The 9,297-nt window shown below is 50.5% G+C and overlaps 1 protein-coding gene across 2 annotated transcripts; it reads left to right on the top strand.

Moving 5' to 3' along the window:
- The first annotated feature begins 103 nt into the window (after positions 1-103).
- zbtb22b (zinc finger and BTB domain containing 22b) lies at positions 104-8,662 on the top strand. Of its 2 annotated transcripts, none has more exons than XM_064348922.1 (4): positions 104-714; positions 2,642-2,871; positions 3,314-4,249; positions 4,449-8,662. In XM_064348922.1, the coding sequence occupies exons 2-4, from the start codon at positions 2,647-2,649 to the stop codon at positions 5,427-5,429; spliced, it is 2,142 nt and encodes a 713-aa protein (XP_064204992.1). In that variant the 5' UTR covers positions 104-714; positions 2,642-2,646; the 3' UTR covers positions 5,430-8,662. The 2 variants fall into 2 exon arrangements, with proteins under 2 accessions (XP_064204992.1, XP_064204993.1); XM_064348923.1 differs by lacking the exon at positions 104-714 and adding an exon at positions 744-2,089.
- The last annotated feature ends 635 nt before the right edge of the window (positions 8,663-9,297 follow it).

The raw sequence follows: 9,297 nt of genomic DNA, 5'->3' as shown, positions 1-9,297 counted from the left end.
AAAGGAAACCTTGTGACAGCGTGGTGCATCTTGTCAAGCCCTGTCCGTTTGCAAAGGAGGAGTGCTGATGGTGATGCATCCTGGGGAGAAGTTGCATGCTTGGGTGTTTTCTGCCACCCTAGACGTTGCAGCGGGTCTAACAATGACCCTTGCCTCCGTTTTTACATGTCTGGGAAGTAAAACCTGGATACTTGCAATTGATTAAGTGAAATGTGGGTTATGTAATCCTGTCTGGTAACTTTCTCCTCAATTGAGGCAATATCAGAGAGCCATTTAAATGGCCTTTTATTTTTTGACCAATTTAAAATGGGTGTTGGGGAATTTTAAGATGAGTTGATATTTTTGTTTTATTTCCCCCTGAAAAAGCTACAAAATAAGCTAACCAGTTTGAGTGCTAAACGTGGGTTTTGTTTCATGCACTGCGAGCGTAACAATTTTCCAAAATGGTGTCTTGTACGGTTGACGGTTTGCCTCACCTGAGTGGCTTTCTTCTGTGCTGGATTCGCGACAAACCGGCCCCTTTTTGTCGGCCAACTGAGCGCGCTGTCTGGGACCTTAAAGGCGGCGCACGGCGGCTTGTCTGCATAAAATAATGGCAGGTTTGGGATTCGCAACCAGTTGAAATTAAGACGAAGCCACAGCTCCACGAACTGTTTGACGGAGCGGCGGACGCGGAGTGATTATTTTCATCGTTTGGGAAGGTCAATTGTAAAAGTATGTTTGATTTATTCAGTAAGCAGCTGGTAATGGGAGGTATCCCGCCAACGTTAGCTAGTGCTAATTAGCTAGCTACCGTTTAATAGCAAGCTGGCTAACTAGCAAGTATGTTAACGGAAGTCTCAGAATTGAAATACGATGTGGTCTTGCTAGACTAATTAATTTGTATTGCAATTCATTTTATGCATGACAATCAAGTTAGTTGGCTAGCTGCCTGTCATTTTAGACTGGCTGGTGGTAGTTTTGCTAGCTGCACACACACAACACCTAGTTGGGTAGTGTAACGCGCTGTGGTCTAAAGTCATTTAAAATGATGTTAAATTAATGTCCGTTTTAGACGGTTTGTGCTTCATGCGTGTGTGCGTTGCCGTGTCAAAGTGTTTTGGATTGTGAGTTTTGGGTTAGTGCCTTGAGTAACAGGCTGCACTGTAGTCACCAGCGAGTAGACGTAGCCTGTTGGCTAACTTTCGATCCAGATGTTATGAATATCCAGTTTTTGAATAACGGATATCATCTGCCTGGAAACAATAATGCATCCCCGTGGTTGGTTGTTGAAACGCTTTCGGAGTCTTTTAGGCCCTTTGTTATGAGTTTGCTTGCGTACGTCCCCGGTTTCCAGTGCTGAAGTGGGGTTTTTATGGGTATACGCAGGTATGGGCGTTCTGCACTTGTCCGCTAAGTGTGCTTATTCGCCGTCCTCATTATTGACCAAAGATGCATATTAATTGAGCACTTGGTCGTATTTCATTGTGTAAATTGGATTGTATGGCTTTTAAGGTAATAGTTTAAATAATACGGGTGCCCACACCATAAAGATGCTTGCTTACACTGTCATGTATGACCATTGAACTCTTCCAAGAAAAATAAAGGCAACTTAACTACTTGAGTTACACGGACGACCAAACCTGTTAAATACGTGAATTAAAAAACGAACAGATACTGAATTAACTTTTTTTTTTTTTTTAAACTACCAACATTGTGTGCGCTTATTCATAACGGCAGTCACACAAATCACCTGAATGTTATTTGCACAGTGGTATTTGTGACTGAATGTATGCTAATGGGAGACCTAAAGGACAAATAAATGGTTCTAAGCCAGTGGTCCTGGGGAACCAGGGTGGTTTTTTTTGCCTTGAAACGAGCGCCGAGTTTGCACCCAGAAAACCAGGTGAGGCGAGTTAACTGTAACCGCTTCAATGGAGCAGTAGACCGTTAGTAGACCGTTCCAGCATCAGGGTACTGTCTCCTCGCTACTCCCGGAGAGAGGCAGGATCTGTGGGGTTTTTTTTGTTACTCAGCACTGGAGTGATTGATTACAAAGTCGACTCTCATCACCTGATTTCTTGGGCCTGATCCAGCTACTGAATTTAAGGTGAAAACTGAAACCAGCCAATTGGAGGCTTCAAGAAGGACCTACTGGGAGGAGTTACAGTCAGCCACTGACTTGTTTGAACCAATCGGAATATTTTTTACCTTCACAGCAGAATGCTCTAGCTGTGTCCAAAACAGTCTTCTAACTATTGTGTCCTCAAAATGCATACTGCCTACTAAACTGCCTACATTTACCATTTACCATTTACCATACTACCTACTGTTTAGTGCGTAAGTGTGATCCTGAGAAAACATTCAGCAAATTCCCAGAAAAAAGTATATAATCTGGGGATTTTAAGTACACTACATTTACTTAGAGAAAAAGTTGCCTACTAAACAACTTTCTCATCCAGTGTACTCGACCTATATAAGCAATAGTAGGCAATTAGCTAATTGGGACATGGTCTACGATTGGTGGGCTGATAGGTTCTGTTAATGGCATGTTTTTGTTTGCTTTTTGGACAAAAATGAGGTTTTCCTTCTTCTCTTTTTTTATTCTGTGTGTCTGTTTTAATTCTCCTTCTTCTCTTTCCCAATCGCCCGTCCACTCAAGCCCCCATGCAGTCTGTGTCAGTGGAGGAGGGCTGCAGCAGTGCCTCTGGCGCCCCCGGTGGCTCGGTGGTGCAGGTGTGCTTCCCCAGCGTGCGAGCGGCAGTCCTGGACAGCCTGAACCGGCAGAGGGAGGAGGGCCGGTTGTGTGACCTCTCCATCCAGGTGCAGGGCCAGGTGTTCAGGGCTCACCGCTGCGTTCTGGCCGCCTCCTCGCCCTACTTCCACGACCAGGTCCGTCCGTCCGTCCGTCCGTCTGTCTTTGTGTGCGTACATATAGGCTGTATTTAATATATATATTCATGTTTCCATTTTGAGAGTGGAGGATTAGTTAACTCACACTCACTCTTACCCACTGGCGGGTAATGGGGAGCCAACTCCACAAGCATGGCTTATCCAAATCCATGAGTTATCCCAATCCACAAATTATCTGAAGCAACGAGTTGTCCCAATCTAAAAGTTATCCCAGTCCACAGGTTATCCCAATCAAGGATTTATCTCAGTCCACAAATTATCCCAAACCAGGAGTTATCCAGATCCATGTGTTATCCCAATCTATGAGTTATCCCAGTTGACCAGCTTTCAAATCTCTGGGGCAGGTGTGTAACATATTTTCTGTGTTTTCCATCCTTCCTGATTTTGTGCACCTTGTCTCTTCTCCCCCCCCCCCCCCCAGGTGTTGCTGAAGAACATGTCGACGGTCTCCATACCGGCGGTGATGGACCCGCTGGCGTTCGAGAGCGTCCTCAGCTGCGCCTACACGGGCCAGCTGCGCATGCTGCGCGACGACATCGTCAACTACCTCACCGTGGGCAGCGTGCTGCAGATGTGGCACATCGTGGACAAGTGCACCGAGCTGCTGAAGGAGGGGCGGGGCGGGGCTGGGGGCGGCGGCCAGCCGGCCGGGGGCGGAGCCCAGGGCGGGCTGGGAGGGGGCGGGGCCCAGCCGGGCGACGCCCACTCGGCACCGCCCCCGCCCACCCGCCCCTCCCTCAGCGAGAGCCAGTCCCCGAGCAGCACCAACTACTTCAGCCCCCGGGAGGCGGGGTTCGGAGGGGGAGGGGGCGGAGTCGGGGGCGTGGCCTCCGGGGGAGCCGGGGAGGGGGGCCTGAACTCGACGCCCAGCTACTGCACGCCCTCCGGTGGCGAAGAGGGCTTCCTGATCGAGGAGGAGGACGAGGAGCAGGAGGAGGAGGAAGAGGAGGAGCTCCTGCTCTACCCCAGGAAGCAGGAGCGGGGGAGCAGCCGGAGGAAGAAGGCGGCGTCCGTCCCGGAGCAGGAGGCAGGCGTGAGCGACAGTTTCGGGGTGTCGTCCTACCAGGGCGGGGACCCCTCCCCCCCGCAGAAACGCCCCACCTACAGCCAGCCCAGCATTATGCCCCGGAAGCAGTGGGTGGTGGTGAAGACGGAGCGTTCCCAGGACGACGAGCTCATCGTGGTGTCCGGCGAGGAAGGCGGGGAGGAGGAGGAGGAGAAGGAGAGGGAGATGGACAGGGAGATGGAGATGGAGAGAGAGAGGGAGAGGGAGAGAGAGAGGACCTTCAGCATCTCCGACGTCAGGACGCTGTCGGCTGAGCTGAGCAACCGAGCGGACGCTGAGATGCAGGCGCAGGTAGGAGTGTGTGTGTGTGTGTGTGTGTGAGTGTGTGTGTGTGTGTGAGTGTGAGTGTGTGAGTGAGTGTGTGTGTGTGTGAGTGAGTGTGTGTGTGAGTGAGTGAGTGTGAGTGAGTGTATGTGTGTGTGTGAGTGTGTGTCCTACACACAGGGGCAGGGGGAACTCTCATTTCTCCTCCTCTGCCTCTCATTCTCAGGTGGATTACTGCCAGTCCTCTGAAGACTACCTCAAGTTCGACGGCGGCCTCATGGAGCAGACCGCCCCCCCGCACCCCCACAGCAGCTCCGCGGGCGGCGGCGCCAGCCGGGCCGTTTCGGCGCTGCTGGGCCCGGTCCAGGGCGGCCCGGTCCAGGGCGGCTCGGGCCGCGCCCAGCTCTTCCCCATAGACATGCAGGGCAACCAGATCCTCCTCTACAGCCAGGCCCCGCTGGACTCCTCCCCTCCCTCCGCCGGGGGGGCGGGGCTGGGCGGGGGCGGGGCCTCCTCCCTGAAGGGGCTGGGCCTGGAGCACGGGGCCGTCCACCTGTCGGGACACGGGGGCGGCGGCCTGGACGGGCTGGACGGGACGGGGCCCGGGGGGGCGGGCAAGGTGTTCATGTGCCACTGCGGCAAGACGTTCACCCACAAGAGCATGCGGGACCGGCACGTCAACATGCACCTGGACCTGCGCCCCTTCGCCTGCCCCGTCTGCGCCAAGAAGTTCAAGATGAAGCACCACCTGACGGAGCACATGAAGACGCACACTGGCCTCAAGCCCTACGACTGCCTCGGCTGCGGCAAGAAGTTCATGTGGCGCGACAGCTTCGTCCGGCACCGCTCGCACTGCGAGAGGCACGGCGGGGGCGGGGGCGAGGGCGGGGGCGGGGCCGAGGGAGGGGGCGTGGTCTCCCCGCCCCACCACCACCACCACCACCACCTCCACCTGAACAGCGACATCGGCCAGAGCGGCATTGGTGCCCGAGGCGGGCTCCCCTCCTCCGGGGGCCTGGGTGTCAGAAGCGGGATCTCGGTTCTGTCGCCCCCCCATCATTCCGGCGGCGGGGGCGGGGTTTCGGGGCTGACCGCGGGCGGGCCGGGGGCCCTCCTGGGGGTGTCCGTTCTGGGGCTGGGCGGGGGCCACGGCTCGTGCTCGGACGACGTGTGCGAGGTGACCGTGAGCGAGAGCAGCGTCACTTAAACTGCGAGGAGCGGGGAGGCTGGCGGCCTCACGCGCGCGCGTGCGTGTGCGTGTGTGTGCGCGCGCGGCGCAGCGCTCTGGGGTGTGTGCGCTACGTTCAGCCTTCGCTGTTTTTGTGAGATTTGAAAAGAACAAGGGGGAGAATGTTTACCTGCCTCGGCTGCATCTGTGACGGTTCACTTCTCATAACAGTTGACTGACAGTGGGCCGTGCTCTGCTCTTTTTACAATGCTCTGTCGTTTTTGCAGGTTGGTAAACCAAAAAGAGCCCGTTCCATGACTCTTTGTACATGACAGGGGAGGGGGGAAAACCCAGTCATCCAGAGCACCAATCGTTTCCGATCCCGTAGGTGCAGGTTTTTGTTCTAGCCAAAACACCTGATTCTGCTATTCAACTAATTGTGGTTTTCAGTCAAGTCCTTGGTGACAAAAAGCTGCACCCTCACTGGCTCTTTTCGGGTAAGATTGGACACCCCTGGTCGGGAGTATTACTTTGACTGAGTGGCACTGCCCTGGATGTTGCTCCTTCAGCTTTGGAACTGGTGCAGAAATACCTTCATGGCTTATGGATGGGAATGAGTCAGGGGCTGAAGACATTTGGGAGTATGTGGACTGCCTTAAAGAAGCAGCCATTTTGGAAGGGGGGGGCAACAGGTTGTGCTATCTTGTTCCTGGTTTGAATGCTCTGATTGGCTCATCACTGCCTGATAAATTCCGTGCTGCGGTGTCACTAGATTCTGAGTCGTGATCAATGTGGTGGCTTTGCTGTACGGTTTGTAGAATACAGTGTGTCTTCTGTGGAGTGGGTAAGTGTGTGTGACTGTGTGTGTGTGTGTGTGTGTGTGTGTGTTTTTGCCTCTGTAGCCACACACCTTCAGGAGCAGTAGGACGAAAATGGTGGATACTGGCCAATGAGAGCAAGGGAATTCCAACCAACATTTGCCCAGTATAGAAGAGAGAGATGGAGAGGGAAAGGCAATCACGTATTGGCAATTGTCTGAGTGTGAACTTGCCGCCTGTTGAGTGGTTGTAGCCGTGTGTGTGTGTGTGTGTGTGTGCACCTAAGTGTGTGTGTGCGTGTTGTATGTCTGCTAACAGAATAGGTTTTACGGAATTACCTGAAAACTGAAAATACATAAATTATTGAGAGATTTGTATGCATTAGAGATTTGAAAAGTGCCCAGGTTCATGGTCCATGGTTCAATGTCGTTTTGAACTAATTGCCGTATTTTAATAGTTTGTAAATAATTAGACTCGTTTATATATCTATATATAAATATATATATATATATATATTTAGGCTTAGACAGACGTACGGAGAGAAAGTTCAAACACCGTTTGTAGATTATCTCACATGCTTATTTATACACAGTGATTCGACTGCCTTACCAATATTTATATTCAGAATTATGAATGCAGAGTTGAGTGTGCAGTTACCTGAGCCCCAGGGTCATACGAACCCGTTTGTGGAGATCCAGCGTCCTGCAGGTATTAAAACATGTTCAGGCCAGCGGCACGTAGCTCTGGTCCTGGAGATCTGCTACGGCAGCTGCTGTCCGTTTATCCGGAACCCTTTAAAGTGTGAGGTCACAAATATGTGATTAGAATTTTCTTGACTGAACATTCTAATGCTGATGTAACAATCACTACTGGTGATTGACAGCAACGAGTTCTAGAATGCTGCCTTAGAATTTTGAAAAAACATTCCAAAAAAAACAAAAAACCTTCTCTACAAAGTCTTAAAATAAGCAGGCAGTTAGCAAGCCAAGAAACCAGGTCAGTGTAGTTAATTGTGTGCGATAAACTGATTTAATTGATTGAGTTGAAAGTTTAGACCAGGGCTGCCCAACTCTGTTCAACTACTGCCCAACTACTGTCCTGTAGGATTCAGCCCAACCCCTAACAAAGCACACCTTATTCAACAGCCAGAGATCTCTGTGCTCTAATTAGTAGAATCAGATGTGCCAACTTACGGTTGAAATGATAACCTACAGGACAGTAGATTTCCTCCATGAAAAGGGTTTGGCAGTCCTGGTCTAAACCTTGAGTTCTCAAACCGGGTTGTGAATGAAGAGACGCGCTGCAGGTCATGTGACAGGAGGTTTGGAGGGGAACCTCAAAACATCACTTGTGCTTCAGGAACAGGATTGTCCCACCCTTAACCAATCAGACAAACAAAAAGAGGTGCTTCAAAGGGATCAAAATGGGAGGCAACAACAAAATATGGTGGAATTTGTATCTAGAAAGAAGAAAAAAACAAGTGAGAGTGTATATACGATTTAAGAGCCAGGTCCTTCATAACCACGTAGATGAACAGTAAGGAGCTTGATCTACTGGAATTTTTTTTTATTTTTGTATAACACACAAACCTGGGACTCCTTCGGTCGTGGTGGCACAAGTCCGAATTCTGTGTGCGAGGATGAGCACAATCGGTCTCAAGACTTTCGCACAGACAGACCTTCCTGACTGTGTCAGGGGACGTGAACTTGAATTGAATGGCCTCGTTCAGATAAAAATGCATTTGGAGTATGACTAAATTACTTTCTGTCCTGATCCCTCCCCCTCAGTTGATGGTTTTGGGCAAGGGTCTCAAATGGCATTCCTGGAGTGTTTGCAGTGTCTGCAGGTTTAACTCCAGTCCTGGAGGGCCGCAGTGTCTGCAGGTTTAACTCCAGTCCTGGAGGGCCGCAGGGTCTGCAGGTTTAACTCCAGTCCTGGAGGGCCGCAGTGTCTGCAGGTTTAACTCCAGTCCTGGAGGGCCGCAGTGTCTGCAGGTTTAATTCCAGTCCTGGAGGGCCACAGTGAGCTGTTTATTGTGGCCAAGAATGAGATCTATGTGGCTACATGTTTTACTTGCGTTAAGATTATTTACACCGTTTGAAGTGAGTCCAAGGAACATCTTCACTCGTGCTGCGGCAGTGGTGACATCACACTCTGCTCCAAGACTGTTATATGAACTACTGACCAAGTGCATCGATGTCGTCTTTATTAACCACTCCGTAGAAACGTGAAACAACAAGTAAATAAATACTCGGTGCAAACTCAGTCCACCTCTGCTGACTTTGATCTTCTGTTAACTGGTCTTTTCATCTGACTTATTTATTTAAGCTCAGAGAGAAACGAGAATTGAGGGCATTTGCTGTTTTCCTTTAATTCACAATTTGCACATTCCTAATCTCAGTGTGTTCATCAGTCATGTTGTTGTAAAAAAAAATATTCATTTGAAAATTTAAACACTGCGTTTGTTCAGTGGGTCTTCTGTCCTTACACACATTTTATATATGAATACTAATGGGTCAATGGTGACATATAGGAATGTAGAACATCCATTTGGTCGTATTTCAGAAGTAGACAGCTGGCTACATTAACCTACGTTTACCATTACCATATTCCAACACCACCCACCCCCCTTCCAAATTTGAATTTGTGTGGTTTTCAGTGAGAAGCCCACGGCTGGTGGTACCTCAGGTTGGCATCTGTGATCCCCCCCCACCTGCACCCCCCACCCCCTACCCCCACAAAATCCACAGCCGTCCTGGGCCAAGGGTACTATTGAAAGACGAGCTGTTTATCCTGGCCGAGAATGAGATCTATGTGGCTACATGTTTTACGTACGTTAAGATTATTTACACCGTTTGAAGTGAGTCCAAGGAACAATCTAAAGTACTGTGACCCCCCCCCCACTCTGCACCCCCCAGTTAAAAATAAAAATCCTCACGGGGGTCTGAGGTGATCAGTCAAAGTGATGGAGTGCGCTGTTCTGGATGGCACCCTCAAATCAAGCTGTCAATCAAATAAAGGGCTCAATTAGTCAGGCATAATTAAGAGCTTGTCTTGGGGGGAGGGAGGGGTGGGGGGCGGGGGGAAGG

Source organism: Anguilla rostrata, chromosome 8 (genome assembly GCF_018555375.3).
Source record: "Anguilla rostrata isolate EN2019 chromosome 8, ASM1855537v3, whole genome shotgun sequence".
Classification (NCBI taxonomy): Eukaryota; Metazoa; Chordata; class Actinopteri; order Anguilliformes; family Anguillidae; genus Anguilla; species Anguilla rostrata.
This window is presented reverse-complemented; position numbering and strand designations above follow the sequence as displayed.